The sequence below is a fragment of the Canis lupus genome, chromosome 10 (assembly GCF_011100685.1).
Source record: "Canis lupus familiaris isolate Mischka breed German Shepherd chromosome 10, alternate assembly UU_Cfam_GSD_1.0, whole genome shotgun sequence".
NCBI lineage: Eukaryota > Metazoa > Chordata > Mammalia > Carnivora > Canidae > Canis > Canis lupus.
The window spans coordinates 2,228,922-2,252,395 of NC_049231.1; the positions used below are offsets into that span (position 1 = coordinate 2,228,922).

Consider the following 23,474-nt stretch of genomic DNA (forward strand, 5'->3'; position numbering starts at 1 on the left):
CCGGTGACTCCCGAATGAACGACACCAGGGTCAGGAAGCAGCTCCCATTCCTGGATGGGGTTTTTAAACCCGCTTTTATTAATTAATTGTAAGTAATACAAATATTCCAAAAATATAAACAGACACTTAATGGCGTCCTACATTTCAAGTTTTTGAATACAACAAATTTATCAAACCATGAATCCGTAAGCAAGGTAGTCAGTGTCCCATAGCCCAGTCACAGTGGGAAGCAGACCCCCTGCCTTCCAAATGGCATCTTGAGGGGGAAAGCGGCAGGACATGGAATGTGTCAAATGTGGGGAGACTATAAGCAAAGCTCTTGGGGCCCAGAGAGGAGGGTCTGCCCCAGGGGGTCACACCCTTGCCTTCTCTCCCCTGCTTGAATGAAAGTATTTATTGGCGTTTAAAAAAGAAAAGAAAAAAAAAAAGAGACAAAACCAACCCCATTTTTACAAAAAGTGACTGAGGAACAACAGTGGTGACAGACTGAAGAGCTGAAGGGGCAAACAGGCTTACCTTCCACAGACACTTGGCCTGGCTGGGACATGGGGTTCAGGACAGCCTTCCGTGGGTGGGGGCTGCCCTCCTGAATGAGGCTTGGGGAATGGGGCAGGGGCAGATCTGAACGGGATCCATCTCCCAAGGAAGGGCTGCCTGGATAGACTTCCCATGCTTTTAGCACAAAGATGCTTCTGGGCCACTGTTAATAACAGAGGTGAGTTTATACACTTACAAAATGGTCAAAATCTTTGGGAGGCGGGAGGGAACGAAACAGAAGGTCCCGGGTTAACTGGAGGCAAATGTGCTGAACCTCTCTTAGGGTAAAGGCCCCACGGGCCTACAGAGCGTCCCCTCTACAATGTGCAGAGTGGAAACTCTCACCTTGACCGTTTCCAGACTGGTCCTGTGTCCAAAGCTCCCCCTATGAGAGGGACACGAACATCAGGCTTTGGATTTAGAAGCCCAATCAGAGAGACACACTGTGTCCCCGAAGAGGCACCTTACAGACCCGAACGTGGCGGGCATGGCGTGAATCGGGGCTGACCAGGCACAGCGGCCCCCCACCTGCTGAAGACAGCCTTCAACGGCGAGGGCTGGTGGGGAGCCCCAGAACAGATCCTGGGCTAAACTGCTTCCCTCCCAATCGTGCCCTCCTCCAAAACGGAGTCTGGCCAGGTTCCTCCGAGGAGCAAGTTCTGCAATCATCACTTGCCCCTAACACTATGAAACTGGAAACCAGACAGCATATAATGACTTCAGGCTGGCTCCGGTCCACACGGACGGACCCGGTTTAGGTTTATTTGGCCAAGCTCCTTCTCTGCAGAAGGCAGGAGAAGGGGGAAAAAGGGAAGAGGATATTCCTGTTGAGGACCTGCCGACTGGCAGGGCAGGGCACGGTTCTGCCGGGAACAAGGCCTAGAGGGCAGGGGTTTCATGCGGGGGCAGTGGGCAAGCCTGCCCAGCTATCCTGGGCTCCGGGCACGAGGCCCACCGAGGGCTTTCGGACGAGCCTGATTGGAAAGGGGGTGGCACGGGCTCTCCCTTCACCTGGAAAATCACGGAGACCCAAAGAGGGCACAAAGGGTCCTAGGAACTGGATCAGCTTAGAGCCTCTTATTGCTTATTTGGTCAGAAAAACTTGGCTGGGCCCAGAGGGCGGATGTGGCCCAGGGCTAACCCTCAGGGTGGGGGTTGGAGAGAGGCCCCTTCCAGTGTGAGGACAGAGGCCTAGCCAGGACCCTAGGATCCGAAGCTGTCACTCTCCCGCAGGTGGCATCGTTCCTGGCTAGCTCCGGAGCCCTCTTCCCCTGCCTGCTGGACCCCAGTGACCACACATGCTTCAGGGACTCTCTTCCACTGTGACACCACTGACCAAGACCACACAACCTTGGGACAAGTAGGGGAGGTGGTTCCACAGCGCTAGAGGAAGATTCTAGTCGGCCCACTACCACTCAGAACATCAAGCTGCTGCTCCACCGCCTGGTCTGCTCAGAACAGGTCAATTCCTCAGGCTGACCCCGTGTGTGGACACTGAAAAGGATAACAGGGGGGGGAGTCCTGAGTGGGGGTGTCCTCACCTGAAGCAACTCACAAATGCTTTGTGACCCTTGTCCTCAGTGAAAGCAGAGATGGGGAAAGGAAGTGCCTCCTGCTTCGGAGGGAGGGAGAGTTGGAGGGAGGGAGGAGCGAGGACCTCAGCCAACCCCAGGGGAGCCATAATTAAGGCAGTGATGCTGAGGTGGGGCTCCCTTGTGGGGGGCCCTTGTGCTCCCAACTACAGCAGCACTTCTCCTTTTCCATCCTCAGAAAACTTCTGTTTCGTGGCTCTGTTTTAAAGAATTCGCTACTAAGAAACTCTGGAAGCAAGAGCCACGTGAAGCGCAGGTGTGTGCCGGGCTCGCTCGCACCTGCGACAGGAGGCGGCAGCATATGCGTTACGCTGGCAAACAGAAGATGAGAACGCCGTTCCCAGGAAGAGCAGGAACGCCTCAGAGGCCCTGGAGCGACAAAGCAACAGCCAGGAGGGACAAGCCAGGAGCAGAATGAGAGGCACTGCCAGGCCCCGGGGAAGACACAACAGGAAAGAGCCCTGCCCCGGACACAGGAGGGGCCGGGCTGGGGCGCCCTTCCCAGACTTTGGAACAGAAGTCCTCACACCAGCACCAGCAGAGAATCCCTGAAGAGCAGACGGAGGAACACAGTCCCGAGCTCAGCTGATCTATAAGCCAAGGGGACACACATTCATGGTTTGGGGGTTTCCTTCCTCCCTGTACCCCCAAGGCTTCCCACATTCATCTCAGGCCCTGGACTGCAGCTTGGTCAGAAACAAAACAGGCCCAACGCTCTGTGTTTAGAAAGAGAATTTTAAAAGAGTCTAAAGAACGGAAAAGTTACTTGTCCTCCTCCAGGGCGGGGAGAAGACCTCCTTCCCCACAGGTTCGAGGCTATGGCTAGGTGATGAGGAAGGCAGGCCCGGCGCCCACACCTCGGGGAGACAGAGAGGGCCCATGCCAGGCACTCGGCTGGAGGCAGGTGGACCTGATGGCTGCAGGCGCCACTGGTTCTGGAAACAAGCTTTCATCTTTCCAGACGTGTTGTCTTCTGTCTGCGGTAGCTGGCTGGAGAAAGGTTTCAGAAAGGCGTGTGCGTGGGACACCGGAAGGCAGCCTCTGATTCACCCTTTCTCCTTGGCATGAGCCTTCCGACACCGAGGAAAGGCCATGGCTTTGGCAACAGAGCCTTCAACAGTCCTCTCTGGATCGAGCTCAGGGGCTCTCAGGGTGACTGGAGAGGAGACACGCTAATTTGGGGAGTCTCCATCTTTCAGTTTCTCTCTCCACCTGAGACACTTCTATCGTGGGGCCACCACTCAGGGTGAGACACACAGACACACACAGTCACACGGACACACACACACTCACATTTGGGAACCCAACTCAGGAGCAGACAAGCTGTGGGTCTGGGTCTGACACGTGCCCACCTCACATCTATCCCGTCCTAAAGCCCTGTGCGGCCACTTCTACCCCCAGGCCCCGTTGGGTGAGAGGCTCAGCTTCTGCTCCGTCAGGCTGGTCATAAAGGCACAGTGTAGGAAGGTCCCCTCCTGGGATGGCCATCGCTTGGAGCGGGGAAGGCTAAGGGGCCCGCAGCTGCCCCAGGCTGGTGTAGACATCCTCTGCTCCGCTCAACTCCTCAAAGATGGGGATCAGGTTCAGCAGCTCCGTGTCTGCCATGTCATCGAACCACGACTGCACGGGCACCTGCGGCAGGAAAGGGGTGGCGTCAATCTGACTGCCTCTTCCCCAGGAGGCCGGCAGGGTGCCGCGAGTGTGTGTGCGTGTGTGTGTGTGTGTGTGTGTGCGCGCGGCACACCTTCCCCTGGGGGTGCCTTCCCCCCCTTCCCACAGGTCCCGCCCTCATCAGCTCCCCTCCTACAGGCCCCGTCCCTCCCACAGACCCCGCCCTCCCCTCCAGCCTCACCCCTTCCCGCAGACCCCGCCCCCACCATCCCGCAGGCCCCGCCCTCCTCTCCAGCCCCGCCCCCATCCTGCAGACCCCGCCCTCCTCTCCAGCCCCGCCCCACCCCGCAGGCCCCGCCCCTCCCACAGACCCTGCCCTCCCCTCCAGCCTCACCCCTTCCCGCAGACCCCGCCCTCCTCTCCAGCCCCGCCCCCACCATCCCGCAGGCCCCGCCCTCCTCTCCAGCCCCGCCCGCGGGCGGGTCCGACCACTCACTGCATTCTCCGGGTGGAAGATGTAGGAGGCGGGCGAGTTGTCCAGAATGAGGGTTTTCCTCAGGTCCCTTCCCAGGCGGCTGAGGTCCTTGACGTAGCAGCCCTGGTGGAACACGCAGGACTCCCGGAACAGGCGGGCCCGGAACACCCCACACCTGTCCAGCAGGTCGGTCACCGGGTCGGCGTACTGGGAAGAGAGGAGAGGAGGAGAGGGGGTGCTGGGCGCTGACGCCATCCCGCCCGCCCCTACCCTGGAGGGGTGCCGCCCGAGGCCCCACCACCCGGAGCTGCCGCACCCGCACCCGCACCCGCACCGCCTCCCCTCCCACCGCAGGTACCTTGGCCAGGCTGGCAGTGAAGAGCACACATTCAAAGAGTTCCCCCATCCGTCGCAGGAACTCATCCACATAAGGCCTCTTAAGCACATACACCTGAGGGAGGGCAGAGAGGCTTGCTGGGGCCGTGGGGTGGGGGGGCAGCCCCGGACACGGTCACCATCACCGCGTCCACCAACGGCGTCCGGCAGGTGGGCACCTCACTCTGTGGCCCCTACACCCCAACCTCTGGGGCCGTCTGGCTGGACACCTTCTTCCCCACAGGCTGGGGCACTGGTGTCACCTCACCAGGCTTCTGCGGGCTGGACGCCCCACCCTGACCCCACAAAGGAAGAAACGCACATGCCCGGGTCCCAGAAGCCATCTCTGTTTCAGGCGGCGGACCATCAGCTGCCTCCAGAAACAAGTAATCAAGAATAGGCCTCACAGACGGAAACAGCCTATCCTGGATTACTTGAATCCAGCCACAGCCTCTGTGGGAGCTTCCTGTCCTTGGCTCTGGAGGGGCAGTCTGTCCAGGTCACCAACAGGCAAGGTCACTGGCACTTGTGAAACCTCATGTCCTCACCCAGCTTCTCTGAAATGTGCCAGGGAGAAATGACTCCCTCAGTGACTGCAGGTCGTACACCTTGCACGTCTTGCTCTTGTGTCCCACACCGGTCTGTGTTGCCCAGCCAGCCATCCCTAACGCTCACGTCCACCTTTCAGGATCTTGTACACGTTGGCCTAAAAGGTTCACGGGCCTGCCCCTCCTCACTCCGCATGCTACTGTCTCCAGGATCTTTCCTGCGCACCAGCCTCCATGGGAGTAGAGGCATTCCTTCAAAGCTTCTCATCCATGTGACTCCCTGCTCAATGAACACCTGCCATGCCTCTCTCCCTCCTTGGAGGTGGCCTTAACTGGCCACCAAGTCCCCAGGCCCCTGGTGGCTCTGCAGCAGAAACCCTCTGTTCCAAGTAGCCACAACTTGGCTCCCTTGCATCTGCCACTTCTTCAACCTTTAAAAGGTCCCTTCCCCTCTTCCCGGCTGTTCATCAAGCTTGGCATCTCCTCCCCACTCTTTGCTGAAAACCCACCTTTTGAAGGGAGCCACCCCACAATGTTAATCTCAGCCCTTTTTCAAGATGCATGCTTCTCCCTGTCAAGCCAGGAGTTCACAGTGCATATTGGCCTGTTTGAAAATATGCCTTCATCTTCTCTCTGCAGGCTTCGTACATCTCCATACCCTCAACTGGACTGTGAGGGGCAGCTGCGCAGACCTGGGCAGTCCAAGGGCCAAGTCTGGTCCTGAGCAGGTGCTGGGCCTCAGTAGGGAGGCGGTGGTGTTGGGAACTAAACTTCTAAGGGAGGGACGCCCGGATGGCTCAGTGGTTTAGCGCCTGCCTTCCGCCCAGGGCGTGATCCTGGAGTCCCAGCTCGAGTCCCACATCAGCCTCCCTGCATGGAGCCTGCTTCTCCCTCTGCCTGTGTCTCTTTCTCTCTCCCTCTGTGTCTCTCATGAATAAATCTTAAAAAAAAAAAATGAAGTTCTAAGGGACACAGGATCGTGGTGACTCCTCAGGGGAACCTCCATCCTCACCCTCCCTATAAGTAACTTTTCTATTTGACCAGGCCATGCCAATAGGTATCAGCGCTACCAGAGCATTGTTCCTGATGTCCTCAACTCCCGGGCCAGTTGGCAGGCCTTCTGGGCAAGCCTTTGGAGTAAATGTTTTCTCACAGTCACCACCACAAGATCCCAGACTGAGCCGGTTATGCAGGGCCAGAGCCTGAGCTTACTTGGATTGAAGTGCTCATTGATAGCATTTCCTGGGGCAGAATCCAGTGCAGGGACCTAAGGGGAGGGGAAGTGGAGACGCTTCACAGAGGAAGAGATGCCAGGGCTGGTGAGGAAGAAAGTCACTAGCTAGACCGAGTGGGTGGGCCAGGAGGAGAGAAGACAGCTAGCCCTGGCTTCCTTGCCGGAACAGGCAGAGACAGCAACTCCTCCAGATTAGTGAGAACGCCATCACTTAGCACTGGCCCCCCTGGCCAGGGGGTGGTATTCAGTAAATGACAGCTATTTCTCTTATTGAGTGACATTTGATTTTAAACACAGCTTGGCTGTAAAGCAAAAAAAAAAAAAAAAAAAAAAAAGGCAGCTAGAAGGGGATGAGAGGCTGATTTTTTTTTTTTTTTTTTAAGATCATAAAGCCCTGTGAGAGGTACCAATAAAGGAGAGGCTGAAATTGCAGGAAAGGGACAAACTGATGGAGCAGATTGGAGGGGGCAGAGGACTGCAGGCCTCTGGGCTGGCTGAGGCCTGGCAGGCAGCTCACCTGGTGGGTGGTCCCCTCAATCTCTACAGGCACTACGAAGTCGGCATTGTTGATTGGCTGGAAGGCAGAAAAGTCAATGAGGTCAGCATGGTGGGAAGGAGACAAGAAGCTCCTGCCACAGCCACTGCACTGTCCCCTGGGAGGAGCCAGCAGGGACAGATCTCGGGGACCCCAGGAAGCTCCTCCCACCACCCCATTACAGTATCCCCTCCTGGATTTCCCTGCTTACCACCACCCCCGATTCTACCTGAGAGTCCTAGGGCCTTCCTGAGTTAACCAACACCCTGACCATACGCGAAGTGGGGGGGGCAAGGTCCAGGGCTGGTTCAGACCCTCCGACAGGGCTGCCCTGTTCAGAGCCCCAGTGGCTCTCTGGGCTGCATGACCAGGGGCAGCCCAAGACTGTCGGCAGCGGCCGAGGGGAGCGGGGATTCCTAATCCACGTTCTTTAGTGCGGCCTCTGAGTACCTGTCATGCCAGCAGGGCCAAAATGCCAGAGGCGCCCAGCTGCAGGTGCACGGAGGAAGAACTCCAGATGTGGAGTTACCTTAAAGGAGCTATGCACAAGGGTTTCATCCAAGTCAATGACCACGCAGATCCTTCCTTGATCTTCCTCTGTCACCTCTGGGAGCAGGCAGGTCCCCGGGATCTGAAACCAGAGCCAGGTTGCTGAGGTCAGCCACCAAGAAAGCCCAAGTGTTCTCCTCAGAACTCTGGGAAGAACTGGGTTCATCGCAAGGTACAGAAAACCCCCAACTTCAACCCAGATGAGGCGCCATCTGAAGGCCGAGAGCTAGAGGAAGAGACAGAAATGGCTTGGCTCCAGCCTCCCACTGGACTACGCAGTGACCTGCATGTTGAGATGCAGGCCAGGGCTGGCATGGGACAGAGGTCAGCTGTCCCCCGAAATCTAATGCCTTGCACAGAATGGGCCCTCAGCAAGTATCTGGGACAATTGGCTCCCCAAGGTGGTGGCAGCTAGGCACTAAGGAATGAGGGCACCACCCTAAGTGATCACGGGGTCTGGGGCTTCTGAGTAATGTACCTTGTTCGATTTACATACCTGATAAAACTGGTACTGGAGGCAGTGGAGCAGATCCGACTGTGGGAGAAGAGGAGGCAGTCAGTGCCAGGCAGCCAATGCTATCCCAGCTAAAGCCCACTGTTTCCACCTCAGGCCTGGAGGATGATTTTCTCCCCAAGACCCCAGCCCCGTGGAAGGGCCTGACATAAAAAAGTGACATTTTTATTAAAGTAAGCTCTATGCCCAACATGGGTCTTGAACTCATGACCCTAAGGCCAAGAGTCTCACACTCTACTGACGGAGCCAGCCAGGTCCCCTGTAAGTGACTTTTCCTAAGAGCTGGACAGGTAAGGGGGGGGGCAGTGCTGCCTTTCATCACTAGATTTGATGAAGATGAAGGCAGTGTCTCCATCCTCAGTTGCCACTCCCTCTAGGTTGGACAAACTGAGCAACAGGGCACCCCAGTGGCTGACTCAGGGACACGGAATCAGAGGCAGAAGCAAAACTGGAACTCCTCAGCGTGGTGGTTCAACCTCTTGCTGAGTCCTGGAGCCCAAGCTTCCCTTAGAGAACACATGTTTTCTGTACCTTCTTTTGGGGTGGGGAGATACACAGTGCGGGGAGGGTGCTGGGCCCCTACAAAACATCACGTATGCCAGTGTGAACCCACACTGTGGGGTCTGGAACGTGAGGAGAGGCGGAGTACAGAGAGGTCAGAAGGCTTCCCTGGCATTTTGCTAGTAATAAAAATGTTGTGAGGGCTATACAAAGTGATTCGTGTCTTTTTTTTTTTTGATTCGTGCCCTTAATGGAAGCCCTGAAAAAAAATGAAAATCCTAGCGTTTAGGAAGAGTTAATGTTGGCATTTTAGCGTATTTCTTTCAGGTCTGCTTCAGCGGCTTCTACCCGCGATAGGTAATTTCATATTCTGCTTTTTGATTTAATGTTGCAACTCGATACTTTTCCATGTTATTGTGAACTCTGTAAAAATCAATTGCTAAGTAATACTGTCAGACTACACTTTATTAACCCATTTTCCCCTACTGGATAACACACTGACACATACACGTCTTCAGTCTTGGTTATGAGAGAGGAAAAGGACAGCAAGGCCTTGATCTTTCTGAGAGAAGTACTCAAGGGCCTTAGGGGCAGGTGGGGTTTTGGTCTGGGCTGTCCCCACCCTTGAGATGCAGACAGACCTTCTGTTCAGCCTGAGGCTCAAAGACATCCATTATCCGCATTATTCTATGACACCCCCCCCCCCCCCCCCCCGGGTGGGAGGGCTGGAAGAGGGTGTCCAGGGTGTGGCAGAAATTCAATTCCTTGCTTCCCGGGAAGTCAGGTAACTTGGAAGACAGCTTTGGATAGTACGGACAACAAACATAAGAGCTGCAGCCAGAGACCTTAGAGCTTGGACTCTTTAGGAGCCAGTAAGTCTTTGGGGCTACACAAAGCCTCTGGCTCAGTTTCCAGGTGTATAAGTGGGAATATCTCGTGAACCTCCCAGCAGGGCTGCCCTACAGATAGCCTAAGATAATGTATGCAAAGCGCCTTGCAAAGTTCCTGGAACCTGGAAGGTTCTGGCCTGAAGGGGCTCTCAGAAACTCCAGGGAGGGCCAAATGGCCCACATGGCAAAGGGAAGCCAGGAGAGAGGAGATGGACTGCTTCGGGAAAGACAGAGGAGGGGCCTCTGAGCCAGAGACTTTGAGACTTCAGGGCAAACTACGCCGCGGCTGCCGGGGCGCCCTTGCTGGCACCGCACCAGCCTCATCTAGCTACCTTAGCAATGGTGTTGGCTTCCTCCTTGTATGCGGAGAGCTCAGTGGAAGAGCTTGACTGGCCAACATGCTGGGCACGAAAACAGCAGAAAAAGGCCTTGAAGATGTTCCGTCCACGAGGTTTCTTAGGAGAGGACTTGGAGACCAGGCCTAGAGCAGACGGAAGATGAGCCATTAGCTACAGGGCGACTGTCCAAAGGGACCCTGTGCACACATCCCCTCCGAACTGTAAGCCCTGCCGCGACACAGCACATCCGCTCGTCCCGCAGATGACAGACCCTGAAGTGCCCAGGCTCATTCCAACATGTCTCTAAAGAGGAAACAGCAGGCTCGCTGGCTTGGGAAATGAGATGCAGAGAAGTTGGTCTTCATCCCATGGCAGGGGAGAGGCACTTGATGAGGGGGCCAGGTCCCGGAGCCGGGGGTCCTGCCGCGCTGCCCCCTGTAGCAGCACAGTGAAGGTACCCTCAACAGTGATGCTGACCAAGGCGAAAATGCACCCCCCCCCCCCCCGGACAGACCCCAGTTCGCAGAACTAGCTGCTCTAGACAAGGGAGAGACCTAAGGCCCCTTCGTTAGTGGGGCTGCGGTTCTGCTCCCCAGGTGCCGAGTCAGCGGCCGCAGAACGGAGGCCAGGCCGGGGCAACAGGTGAGAGAACTGACACAGCGGCAGCTGCAGGGAGGCGGCCACACTCTCCCTCACCGCCCCGACCGCACGGGCACCCCGAGTGCACGGGCACGAGGCCTGACCCATAAACCGCGGGCAGGCCAAGCCCCTGGGAGGCACCCTAGGCTGAGGGCCCTGCTTCTAGGCTGCAGCTGCGCGCTCCTGCCCTGCTAATCCAGGCTTTGGAAACACAAGGCCATCTGAACGGGAGGCTTGGCAAGGCGGCCCCAGAAAGGTCAGGCCGGCACGCAGAGCCACGGGCATCACAGATCGCCGGGAAGTGGGCTTCAGAGCACTTTTTGGTGCCTCCTGCTTACAGGAGCTGCCCGGGCGAGTGCAGGAGGTGGTGAGGGCGCCGCGGCCGGGAGGTGGCGCCGCGGGGCCGCTGCGGGAAGGCCCAGCCCCGGGCTGTGGGGTGGGAGGGGCCTCGGGGATGGTGCCGCCGGCTCACCCCCCGCGGGGCTAACCCCGGTGCGGGGAAACAGAGGGGATCTGGAAACCCCTGTCCTGGGGAGCGTTGCGGAGGCAAACAGAACCGGCAGCAAGGGCGACTTTCCTGAGCGCTCCCTCCACAAAGGCGGCAGGGGCGACGTGGTGGCCTCCGGGAGGAGAGGCGCAGCCGCCTGCACCCTGGGGAGCGGAGAGCCAAGCCCCATCCCCCAACCAGGGTGACGACCAGGGTGACGACTGGCCACTGAGCGGCGGCGGGGGCTCAGCGCCGCCCAGGACTGCCCGCTTGCTCTGACTCCACTGAAGCCAGGCTTCCTGCAGGTGCAGGCCGCCTTCCCGCCTCAGAGCTCTCGCGCTCCCAGGGGGACAAGCCCCCCAACACTGGCAGGACCCCGAGTGAGCACCAGGCTGTCCCAGCCTCAGCCCGCGGACCCGGTGTCACTCTTGAGCCCTTGGCCCAGAGGGAAGAGCCCAGGTTGCCAGGGCCTGGGGCCGGTGCCTTCCATGCAGGAGCTGCCCCGGCCCCCCCCCCCCCCCCCCCCGCCCCCCGAAGGCCCCTGTGCCCAAGAGCCCAGCCTTAGAGCGGAGCCCAGCACCCGAGAGCAGGACGGGGCACCCCTGGACCTCCCCCAGACCTCCCCGACTCTCCCCGTCCTGCCCGTGGGGCCCACGTTCAACCCCGGGCGGGGGACTCAGGCAGATGCTGACACAAAGCTCCGAGACCAAGCTGAACCACCCCTTTTCCTTTGGTTTATGGTTTCTCCACGCAGAACCACAATCAGAGGCTTAACCCGGGCACGGAGCCTTTCTTAAAAGGCCACACAGCCCGAGCCTTTCCTGAAGAGAGGCCGTCAAGAATGCTCTCGGCATCTCGGTGACAGGCGCTGTGAAGGCTGAGTAATCCCGAGAGGCAGGGGTGTGACAGGGGCAGCTGGCCGGGGCCACGGGGAGGCCTCGCGGTGCCCACTGCGGGAGGCCCAACAGGCAGAGGCGGTTCAGCCAGAGACGGAGCCGGCCCGGGGCGGGGGGGGGGGGGGGGGGGGGGGGGGGGGGGCGGGGGGGGCGGGCGGGGGGGGGCGGGGGGGCGGGGGGGGCGGGCGGGGGGGCTTCACAGCTTGGTTTGGACTCAGCAGGTGACGCAGGTCTTCTCAAAAACACGAAGTCACCAGCAGCCCCCGGGGCCTCAGAGACCACAAACGCCTTGACCCCTCTGGAGCACAGAGTGTGGGCCTGCGGAGGGACCGCGGGCCATGGCAGCAAGGTCAACACCCCACAGGTCCTCAGTCCTTCCCGGGCTGTCTGTGCCCCTGCCTTTATGGACGCTGCCTCTGAGCATCCATCACGGCCTCTTTAGCCTCCCCCCAGCACGGCTGCCTCCCCGCGGGGCCTGCAACGGCCTCGGCCGGGCACATTCAGCAGCCAGGGCCTGCGCAGAGCAGCTGCTTGGTGGCTGTGACCGCTGAGTGGCCCAGGGCCTGTCGTTTCTACAGAGCCAGGACCTGTGGAAGCCTTCACCGGGGGGCAACGGCCCGGGGGGGTTGGAAACAGGGAAGCCTCCTTTCTGCGGCAGGAAGGTGCTGAGCACGGGCCACTCGGTCCTTCTGGGCCTCGGTCATGTTTACTGTGAACTGAGGATGCGCCAGCCCTGTACGAGGACACTTGCATCGTCGCCCCACATAATCCTCACTACAGACCCATCCGTAGGCACGGACTCCCCATTTCACAGAAGGGAAACCAATGCAGAGAGAGAGCACACGGGATCTGAACCCAGATCTGCCAGGAGTCTGACCCACTGCCCCCACCCCCGCCCGCCGGCCCTGACGGCTCCGGGGGATCATGTATCTTTATTCCTACAACACTCGAGCAGCGGTGGGGGAACGCTCAGTCTCTCAGAATGTTTGCTCCTCTCTAGGCTAGGAAAGTAAAGGATGAGTTTGGGGCCCAGCACCCTTCCCAGCTGTCCTCCTGGGTGGGCCATGAAAGGTGCAAGAGGTAAAGCAATTCAAGGCTCTGGGATTCCACTCCAGGGCTGGCTTCACCCCATCCCACCCTGCCCCTGCTCTGACAGGTACCTCTGGGAAATCAAGAGGACAATGGGGGAGGGAGAAGGGTAGGGACTGGAGACAGGAGCTTTGGCCAAAGACCTGCTTTGTTCGGTGGCTTTAAGGGTGAGCGGGAACATTCGTCAGAGTGGGATCTGAAACTGGTGTCAGAGAGCCTTTCAGAGGGCTCCTCCAGTGTCGTGTCCGACAGCCAGGTGCAGGCCACCCCTGACCCCTCCGCTCCGTGTGTGATGCAGAGGCGCACCGGCCCCCCTCCCAGGACAGGAGCACCGGGCACAAGAGGATTTACAGGCTGCGTATGGTCTCCCAACCAGGGAGGGCAGGGTTCCACTGGGTGCCATGGAGCCCCAAACCAGCTGCTCCCCTCCTTCAGCCCTCCTGCTACCGCGCTTTGTGGACGCCCCTCCTCTCCTGGCCAGCTGCTGACGCGCACCTGCTCTCTCGGCTCCCAACTTCTGGCGAGGACCAGCCAGACCTCATGAGGGGAGCTCTGGCTTACGGGTCAGGTCGGGGTAGCTGAGAACCGGGAAGCCAGGCCGCTCCCCCAGGTCCCTGCTGGAGGCTTCCCAGAGCCGGGCGGGGCTGGGGCTCACCTGACCGCAGCCTCTGTGAGCCCTGCCGTCCTCCTCCACTACTTGCGATGACACCCCAGCCTGACTCCCCAGTGGAGGGGCAAACAGTGACGCGCTGTGCGACGAAAGCTAAGTGCTGGGCTCGTTTTAACTATCTGAGGGGAGAGGACCACTAGTTAGCAACAACGGGACCTGGCCGGATGAGGCCGGAGGAGGCCAGCGGCAGGGGACCCCCCCCACCCCCAGCATGTGCAGCTGGAGGAGAGAGGATGAGCGCAGGGGGCCGGAGGAGCGTGATCGTGAGCAGTTCCACGGGTGGGAATTGCCCCTCCTCTCGCATCCACTAGGAAGCCGCGGTCTCGGGCTGGCAAACACCCCGGCTACCCTCTGCAGGCACAGGGCCACCTCCCCTCCAGCCACCGCCGCCTGCCAGGGTAGGAGCCCGTGCGAGGAGGGGCGGCGCGGGCACCCGCAGACCGAGGGCTGCCTTTGCCGGGCCGACACTATTTTTAACCTTGTTCTGAAGGTCAGGTTCAGACACCACTGTTGCCAACGCCACAGCCTCGCGTCCCAGCAAAGGAAGTCCTCGGGTCTGCCTGGGAGGGGCAGGCAGGCCCGCAGGCCGGGCAACAGCCAGCTCAGGCGAGGCCGCCTCCTCGGTTCCCTCCTGGGGCGGCCTTCCCTCCATTTCCCATCCCCCGAGCAGAGGCTCCGGCGTGGCCATCACTATAAAATGGCCTCTCCGAGGGGCCTCCCTCCCCCAGCCGGCGCAGGAAGGAGAGTATTTGGAGCATTTCCGGCCCTTCCTGGCCAGCTGCCTGGGCCCAGCGGCCAAGACACGTCTGACGGGGGCTCCCCGCAGAGGCGGCCTCCCAGGCCCGCGGCGAGCACAGGCCGCCCGCGCCAGGTGGATGGAGGGGCACCCCGGGCACAGGTGGGCAGCGGGGGGGGGGGGGGCAGGCCGCCAGTCCCGCTCAGCTCAGCCCCGCTCCGCTCCGGAGGCTCTGAAGGGCAGTTCAGCCAGGCTGCCTGGCTCCCACAGCGCACTGTGCATGCTCCCCGCCGCCAGCATCCAGGCCCTTCTCCCGGGGCTGGGTCTCCGTTAGCCCCGTCTCTGGGCAGGAGGGCTCCCTGCGTCTCCTGCTTCTAAGAAAGAAGGGCTTTTTTCAGTCCCGGGGCCTATAGGCCACCTGCAGGGTGCGGCTGGGGTCACAAGCTGCCCACCCCTGCCTTTTCCCAGCCCCCTTTGGCAATCTGGTCCCCTCATCTCAACACCGAGCTTTGATTTTAGGGACATTCCCTTCAGAAGGACTTGCTTTGGGACCAGGGGATTCTGGGCAACTTCTAAAACATGATCAAGATACCCTATCACTCAGCCTTTATACAAGTTATTGCCCAAACGCCCTCCTAGGCGGCTCTAACAGACTTTAAAATCCTACTTCAAAAATGTGCTGGGGGGATCCCTGGGTGGCGCAGCGGTTTGGCGCCTGCCTTTGGCCCAGGGCGCGATCCTGGAGACCCAGGATCGAATCCCACGTCAGGCTCCCGGTGCATGGAGCCTGCTTCTCCCTCTGCCTATGTCTCTGCCTCTCTCTCTCTCTCTCTGTATGACTATCATAAACAAAAAAAAAAAAAAAAAAATTAAAAACGTGCTGGGGTGGGGCTGGCGTGCCCAGAAGCAACAACAGGTCCTGGACTAGGGATGGAGGGGCCGCTTCCTCACACGTGGCAGCAGCAGGCTCGGCCCCCAGGCCCAGTGGGCTCTCCGTGGATGTCAGGGAGCGATCAATGGCCCAGAGTGACAGCTGAGACAGACCAGAGATGCCAGCCAGGAGAGCCCAGAGGGCTGGATCCTGCTCCTGCCTCTGCCGGAGGCCTCGCCCCAGCATGCCAGCTAGGGCAGAGACGTCATTGCGGGGGGAGGGGGGGGGCAGTTGGAAACCACCCCATCCCACCTCGAGCCTCCCTCTCCCCAGAAGGAGGTGCCGAACAGGTCCCTCGGGAGGCTGGGAGGCTAAGAGAAACCTGTCAAGCAGGACACAGACACCTTCTTGGTGGCTGTTGAGGCCCTTGCTTTGGCTCTGGCTGACTCCTGGAATGCCTGATTTGGTAGAAAGCCACGAAGAATCTAGTACCTCTTCCCCCTCCGGTTACGTAGGCCCGCTTTTGGTGACTCCCGCACGAGTGAGATGCAGAAAGAGAGAGGTGAAGGCACAGGACAAAGGGACCCTCAACCACCTCTCCTCCAACCAGTGAACAATAGAGTGCTTACACAAAGTGCTGTGGACTTGGGTTTCAATCCTGACTCTACCACAGAGGTGTGTGGCCTTGGGCCTCAGGCTCTTCATCTGTAAAATGGGAAGACTAAATACCTACTCCACAGAGCTTTGGGAATTATAGGAGCCTTAGGGCCTGGCCTGTCATTAAGCACAGGGTACTTTCATAGCCTACCCTCAGTCTCAATCTCCAAATGTTCACACTGGTCATACAGATTTCTTCTCATTCCAGAGGACGTGCAGAGGTGGTAGCAGGGCCAAACCTAGGAACTGACCTTTTCTGGGACTCCACAAAAATGAATCACAGTCTGTCTCCATCACACACGCACACTCTCTCTCTCTCACTGAGGTTGGCCAACCAGTTCCTTCTTCCTCCAGTGGCTGGTCTCTGCAGAAGGACTGGAAGAAGTCAGCCAGGGAGTCTGTCCTACCACACCTCTCAGCTTCACCTGGATCAGCCAACCAGTGTAGGTGTGTCCACTTGAGAAAGCAGTGAGCCAGAAGTCAAGAAACTAGCTGTTGCCCCACTTCAGCCTCTCAAACAGCGCTGTGGTCTTGCCTAAGGCACAACCTCTCTGTGGCTCAGTTTCCTCACAGGCCAGTGGGAGAAGGTCTATATTAGGGGATCCCTGGGTGGCTCAGCGGTTTAGCGCCTGCCTTTGGCCCAGGGCGCGATCCTGGAGTCCTGGGATCAAGTCCCATATTGAGCTCCCGGAATGGAGCCTGCTTCTACCTCCTCCTGTGTCTCTGCTTCTCTCTCTCTCTTTCTCTCATAAATAAATAAATAAATCTTAAAAAAAAAAAAAAAAAAAGAAAGTCTACATTATAGGGTCCCTTACAAGGTGGTTTCAGCTTACCTGGAGCTTGCACTATTAAAAAGTGGAATGCACAATGCCAATGAGAGGCAGTGTAGGTCCTGGTTAAGGCTCGACTCTGGAGTCCGGGTCCTGGCTGACACTAGCTAGCTGTGTAGCCTTGGACAAGGTGCTTCAGCTCTCAGCAGAGGTTTCCTCATCTGGGAAGCAGGGATTAATTACTATCTCACAGGTCACTGTAAGGATTAAGTGAGATACTAGATATAAAAAGCTAGGAAGAGTATCCAGCCCATGGTAAGTGCTCTATAAATAGTCTGTGATCTCTCCTGGGGGAGAATCGTTACTCTGTTCACACTCAGAAAACTTCAGGAGCCCCCTTTAGGAGCCACAGGATCTTTAACAAACAGCTAAACTGGATCCCTCCAGGGGACGCTTTCTGCTCCGGGCTAAGCAGGCAGTTGGGGCCACTGCTGTGTTTACCTGGCTCTTCTCCAGGGACACTTGTCAGAATCATAGGGAGCGTTTGGAACACACACATGCCTGGCCCACCTGCTCCGGCTCTGATTCAGCAGCACCCAGGTAGGGCCTATATTTTTAGTAAGCGTCACAGGAGATCCTGATGTGTGTCCCTGGCTGCGGGCCAATGCCTAAAGGTTGCCAGTGATCCTTGACTAACCCTTCCGGGATTGAAGAGTGCTTCAGCCAGTGTCCCCTTGGTCCCTTTCCCCACCACATCTCACTGGCTGTGTTTCTGTCAGTCCCAGAGGACTTGTACCCCAGGGTCTGGTTCTCCTTTCTAGGAGTACTTGCTCTATCACTGAGTCAAAAGACCCAAGGCTGCTGTCCCCTCTTGCAGGGCCCTGTTCCTGTGGAGGAGGGGCCCCAGCCCCATTCTGCTTTAGGAACAGAGGAGCTGGGATCCATCATACTGGGAAGGCATTTCCACAGGCCTGTGTTCTACGATTTGAGCCTTCCCATGAATCTGCTTGGCTCTCACTGGGAATGGGGCCACACTTGTTCCCTGAGAACAGTGCGGGTGGGGGAGAGCAAATTCTACAGAATGCAAAAGCTAGTCATACATCGAGAGAGTTAAAAAAAAAAAAGTATAGAATAAAAAGAGAATAAGGGCAGAGTATGATTATAGGGGGCAGAGGGGAGGACTAGGAGCACCTGCAAAGGGAAAGGAAATGTCAGGAGGTCTATTCAAAGATCAAGTTCAAGGCCAACCCCTAGAATAGCTGACCCATAAAACAAGACATCAGCAGCTCCTGCCTGGAGGGAGGCTGGGTGCTCCCTGGAGTACCCATTCTGTAGTAACAGACCTGGTGCAGGCACACAGACATGAGAGGGCTGGGCATTTTGCTGGACAAAGAAACCCTGTTCTAGTTGGCCTCTGGTCCGGAGAAGCTTCCAGTTCTAAGTCAACTTCTCCACTTTGATTTCTACCAGTTCCTTTATAAGAGTTACACATTAATGAGCTCATCTACATCCCAGGTGGGAATTATGCCTCCATTTCAGAAGAGGGAGGGTATCATGTCGGCCACACCCAGCCCCATGACCCCAAGACAAGTGAGTTCATTCTGTGCTTCGCAAGCAAGCTGGCCCGAGACAGGATAAAAAGCAATTTAATGCCGCTTTTGTGCTTTCTCAATGTTGCACCCCGAAACCAAAGCAGCAAAGACATAGCTTAAGAACATCAATTTCTCTTCAAAACCCCAGTTTTTTAATCTCTCTCCTTGTTACTAGAATTCCCTAAAAGAAATGTGAATCTCCTTGGGCCCATTAACTCTCAAAGCAAACACAGCCAGGGTGAGCATGCAGCACAGAGTTGGCTCAAGCGTTCATTATATCCATTTCTGAAAGGCTGAGCAACTGCTTTAGAAGGTTTAGGCTTCAGAGACTCTTCACAGGAGGTGCGCGGCCCCCTGGCCTCCTCCCACCGGTACCCAGATGCCCCGGCACCAGGCAGGGCTGCAAATGCCCCAAGGCGCATGCTACTCGCATTAGTGCAGATAAAATCCCATCCCAAGTCACACTGGTACACAGAAAGGGTCTGCGCAGCAAGGCTGTTTGCAAGCCTCAGAGGTTGATCCTTCCAGAAGGCCCAAGCCCCCACACATCAGTGTCCCCTCTGACCCCCAGCCACCTGTCTTTAACAATAAAAGCCACATGACCCTGTGCTGTTTGCACTGTGTCCTTGGGGGGAAGGAGGAACAGAGTGGTGGTCTAGCTGCGTAAAAAAAAGAAGGGACAGTTCTCAATCACCTCCTAAGTACTAGGCATTAGGGAGCGGAAAAATCAACATTTCTATTTCACAGATAAGTCACTCCAAACACTAAAATGATCTGTTAAATCTCGCCATGAATAGGAAAAGTAGGGATGTGCACCAGGCCTGAAGCAACTAACTCTGCTCCTGGAACAATTCTCTGAAGTAACAATGAACACTTTGCCTGGGCCCCCACCCCTTCCCATTTCAGCCAATCAAACAGCAAACCTCTCAAGATGGGGATAAAGACACGAGCCTAAATTACCCAAAAGCTGGCAGGAAGAAGGTGGAGAAGGGGAAGGGATATATATCTGTCCCTAAGTACGTGTGCATTTACAGATCGTCTGTCTTTCCCGTTTCCTTCCAGCAGTCCTCCACAGGAAGGCACCATTCACCTTGGCTTTGGGTTGATGGGCCCTCGCCGGCAGTCACCGTTCTGGCAAAGTCCACTATCATAGCGGATGTGGATGTTCCCACGGAGGATGAACCCGCCTTGCTGTAAACCCCGACAGCTGAGGAGGGAGGAGACAGGACTCCCCCCGCCCCCCCCCCCCAGGACCCCCCCGCCAGCTCCGAAGGCTGGTTCAGGGGCTTGCAAAGTCCTGCTCCCCTGAGAGTTCTGCAAGTCAGAGGCAGCAGCAGAAGCACAAGCTGCTTGGGATGTTAGGAATTTACCAACTTTGGGGCGGAGTTAGCAGCTCTCTCTGGGGCTCTCCTCGAGGGAGCAAACACAGCCTCTGGGTCACCCCCCAGGCCCTACCCCCTTCCAAGATGGAGGAAAAACCCCAAAGGAGACTTGAGAGGAGCCACACAGGGGCCAAGACCGCCCCCTGCGCGCCCACAAAGGGTGAACTAAGGAAGGGAGCCCCAACAACACCTGTTCTAAGCTTTTCAGGTGAAGGGCTGACCTACAACGACAATGAAAGATGTCTGAGCTTTTTCATGAGAAAATAAGGCAGAATTTCTCCCTGATGGAAAGAAAGCAAGAGCTAGAAAAACTCACCTTCACCCTCTTAGGGATGGTCAGCCACTGGCACCTGTGCAGTCTGACATATAAGAAGCCAACTCAGGGCAGCAGGATTCCTCTCTCCCTGAGAGGAAGGGTCATTGGGTCTCACGGAAAACAAAAAGGGTTCTGCCCCCTGCCCCCCCCAGGACCCGCGGGTCACAATGAGCTCTGGATGAGGCTGCCTCCACCCTCTCACCTCACACGGGGAGGTTACAGGGTTGGTCCTGTTTTCTCAGCTCCCCCCATCCAACTCCAAAGCTCCGGCACCACCTCCCAGCAATGGGGTTACACCCTCGTATGGGGCTCTAATAAATGGCCATTTTCTGGCCAAACTGATATTAACTTTTCTTTTCTACTTTTGATGTTACACACAAGCCTGTCCTTGCTGTACCAGGAAGCCATTTCACCCATCTGTCTGGGAAGATGATCCAATTTTGGTCCTTTTATCATCAATGCTTTCAGTAACTTTGTTTTACTTCCCTTACTGTAATTACTTTTGAATCATCAACACACCCAGACAGCCTTAAAGCTCCAAGAACAGGATGCTAAAAAGGAAAAAAACAAAACAAAAACAAAGAAACAACCCTGCAATGGCAAACTACTTCACTAAAAGCCACCCAGACTAGGAAAAATTTGGCTTTTTCTAGAAATTTACTTCTTAATAAACTGCCTCACACCCCTTCCCCTTTTTCCAAAGGGAGGCAGGGCATAGAGATGGGATGCTGGAGGTAGGGGGGGTGGCACAGCAGCAAGGAACTAACTCCTAAAGGAGATCATTAAAACATCTACTCCCCACCCCTGCTTTAAAAAAAAAAAAAAGGGATGCAGGATTTGTAAATACTGAGACTCAGAAAATTGGCTTGCTGGTTGCTGGGTGCCCAAGCGGCCCGGGAAAATAGTATGTCTTCTCTGGAATGCAATCAAATTACATGGAGGGAGGGAGGCGGAGACGGGGGAGGGGGGGGGGAGAGGGAGAGGGGGAGAGAGAGAGAGAGAGACCCATGGCTGCTGGCTTGAGAATTCAGATTCCTCCACGGATAAGTCTGAAGGACAAACCACACACAAAAAAGAAAACAAAAAGCGGAACTCCAAGAAAATCCAACCAACATCGGCGACTGAGCACTGTCAAGAAGCCAGCTGCTCTGCTTCCTGCTGTCATCTATTCTGTTCCACCCCCCCCACCCCCCCACCCCCGACACTAGCCCTGCTGGCTGAAACTTCCAGCTGATGTGTGAGATGCCCCTTCAGCAATCCTGCTCTCACTCCTGGTGGTGTGAGTCCCTCGCCAGGACGGCACCCTCCAGAGGCACCCTCCAGAGCCGCTTGGACAGGCGGACCAGAGCAGGGAAGCACGCGATCGTTCTTCCCTTCTTTCCACTCGTCACTAACAGGGACCCCTCTGGAATCTTCCACACCTCAATCTCCTCACTTCTGGCTGCCTCCTGGAGTCTTTTCCTGGGCTGAGATTGGGAACAGGCAGGAGTCAAGTTCTCAACACAGGAAGCCTCCCCGTTCAGGCCTCAGCACAGCTGGGCAGCCAGCAGAGGTGAGGTTGCCCCTGGGGTCACAAGGCCTAGTCAGTGATGCAGCCAGGAGAGCAAGGGCTTTTTGGGAGGCTGGGATCTGATTAGGCAAGGCTCCCCCCTCCTCAGGGCAAGCTTATTTAAGAAGGGGCCAGCAACGCAGGAAGCATCCGCTGCCCCTCCACCCACTCCACTCCAGGAATGGGAAAGGCTGACACCACAGCTGCCTTGCCCCTAGGAAAGTTGGGGGAGCTACTTGGGAACTGAACCCCAGGAATAAGCGACCTGCTGACTAATGTTTCCAAATAGGGGGATGTGGGCCATAGTGAGGAGCCCCAGCTGACACCCCCCCCCCCCACCAGGGTCTAGGCCTCAGTATGTTCAACTGCGGTACTGACCCTGCGCATCCTATCCTGGGTGGGCCAGCGAAGGGCAGGAAGGCTCCGGATTTGGTACGAGGAGCCTGCTCTCCCCTGTCTGGGGGGAGGGGGGTGAGTTCTCCAGAAACAGCCCCCCCGCAACCCAAACAAACAAAAACAACAAAACACCCAACACTAGTCCTTACTCCCTACGAAAATTCTGTCCGCTATTTTGGACACATTCCTCAAGGCTCGAGGAGGAGCGTGGGGGAGGGGAAAAGAGTTTCGGGGCTTGCAGCGACCCAACTCCGGGACTCCGCGCGCCCCCGCGGGGCCTCGGCCCGGCCGCTGCCGTCCGCGCCCCCCCGCGCGGCTCCGGCCCTCGGAAGGCGGGGGCGCGCGCCGCTGCCCACGGAGCACTCGCACTTTTGCGCTGCGCGGCTCCCAACCACGCCGGGGCCGATGCCATCCGGCGCATTATGTAACCAGGGACACGGCTCCCGGGCTAAACAAACGCGGCTCTGTGTGCAGCCGCGGCCCCGGGGAGGCGCGCCGGGGCGGGGAGGGGCCCGCCGGGCCTCGGGGTCGGGCTCGCAGGCTCCGCCACGGCGGCAGGACGCGGCCCAGGGCCCCGCGGCCCCCGCCCGGCCCCTCCCCCGCGGCCGCCCCCGCCTCCGGGCGGTGAACTTGGTCCCGAGTCCCGCGGGACGCGGTCGCCGCCCGCAGCCGGAGGGCCCCGCGCCGCCTCCCGCCCGCCCGCCCACCTCCCGCCTCCCGCCTCGCGCCTCGCGCCTTGCGCGGGGACGGGCGCCGCTCGGCGGGGCTGCCCGCCGGGGGCGGCGGCGCGGGCCGGGGTGACAGCTGCGCGGGGCGCGCCCCTCCCCCCGGCCGCCAGGAGCCGGGCCCCGCGCGGCCCCCGCGGGGTCTGGGCGCGGACCGGGCCGCGGGCGCGCGCGGGCGGGGGGTCGGGTCGGGGTCGTGCGAGGTCGGGGACCGGCCGCGGCTCCCGGGCGGGGCCAGCCCCCCACCCGGCCGGGGGCGACGCAAAGTTTTGGGAAGTTGCTGCCCCTACCTTGCTTGGCGAGCACCAGGGCGTCTTCCCTCCGCGCCTGGGTGATGATGGAGCCGTGTTCCATCTAACAACCCCGCGGGCCCGGGCTGGCTGCGCGCGGGGCCGGCGGGCGCGCAGGCGGGGCTGGGCTGGGGGCCTGGGCGGGGGCCCGCTCCGGCTCCGGCTGCGGCTGCGGCTGCGGCTGCGGCTGCGGCTGCGGCTCCGGCTGCGGCTCCGGCTGCGGCTCCGGCTCCGACGCTCGCGCTCCCACAGCTGCTCACATCCCCGCCCTCGCGTCCTCCCCGGGCCGGGAAGGGAGGCGGCCTGTACGGAGGGCGGGCGGCCCGGGCAGCGGCTCCCCCGGGTGCCCCCGGCCCCGATCCCCCGGCAGCAGCTCCGGGCTCCTCAGTTTGGGTCCAACATGGAGAATCCGGAGCGAAAACAAGAGGAGGAAATGGGACACGGGGCGGTTTCCAGGCCCCCCCCTCCCCTCCGTACTCCGGATAAACAACCCGCGGCCGCGGCGCCCACCCCCGCGCGCCTCGCGGCTCGGGACGCCGCGTCTCCGCGGCCCGCCAGCGCCTCCCTCTCCGCGGCCCCGTCCTAGGCCCCAGGCCCCTCCACCTGCTAGCGGCCGGGGCCGCAGAACATCCGGAGCTTTGCTATTTTGTTACGGAAAAAGCGAATCCCCGAGGGGGGTGGGGTGGCGGGCGGGCAGGCTGGCGGGGGAG

General features: G+C 58.6%; 1 protein-coding gene and 1 non-coding gene across 3 annotated transcripts; both read right to left on the minus strand.

Moving 5' to 3' along the window:
* Window positions 1-37: 37 nt before the first annotated feature.
* On the minus strand, window positions 38-23,198 carry CTDSP2 (CTD small phosphatase 2). 2 transcript variants are annotated; one of them, XM_038549834.1, is made up of 8 exons: window positions 22,765-23,198; window positions 9,694-9,842; window positions 7,953-7,991; window positions 7,437-7,538; window positions 6,890-6,946; window positions 4,574-4,666; window positions 4,237-4,422; window positions 38-3,761 (listed from the first exon to the last, which is right to left on the minus strand). In XM_038549834.1, exons 1-8 carry the CDS (start codon window positions 22,826-22,828, stop codon window positions 3,636-3,638), a joined length of 816 nt encoding a protein of 271 aa, XP_038405762.1. In that variant the 5' UTR covers window positions 22,829-23,198; the 3' UTR covers window positions 38-3,635. The 2 variants fall into 2 exon arrangements, with proteins under 2 accessions (XP_038405762.1, XP_038405763.1); XM_038549835.1 differs by lacking the exon at window positions 22,765-23,198 and adding an exon at window positions 19,197-19,272.
* MIR26A-2 (microRNA mir-26a-2) lies at window positions 4,970-5,029 on the minus strand. The gene has a single exon (NR_049221.1). It is a non-coding gene; the product is annotated as a microRNA mir-26a-2 (primary transcript).
* Window positions 23,199-23,474: the final 276 nt, after the last annotated feature.

Coding starts and splice junctions, on each gene's coding strand:
- CTDSP2 (XM_038549834.1), bottom strand. CDS start 22,828: ATGGAACACGGCTCCATCATCACCCAGGCGCGGAGGGAAGACGCCCTG. Junction 6,947..7,436: donor TTGTGCATAGCTCCTTTAAG/GTAACTCCACAT, acceptor TCTGCCTTCCAG/CCAATCAACAATGCCGACTT. Junction 4,667..6,889: donor TTGAGGGGACCACCCACCAG/GTGAGCTGCCTG, acceptor GCCCTCCCTCAG/GTGTATGTGCTTAAGAGGCC.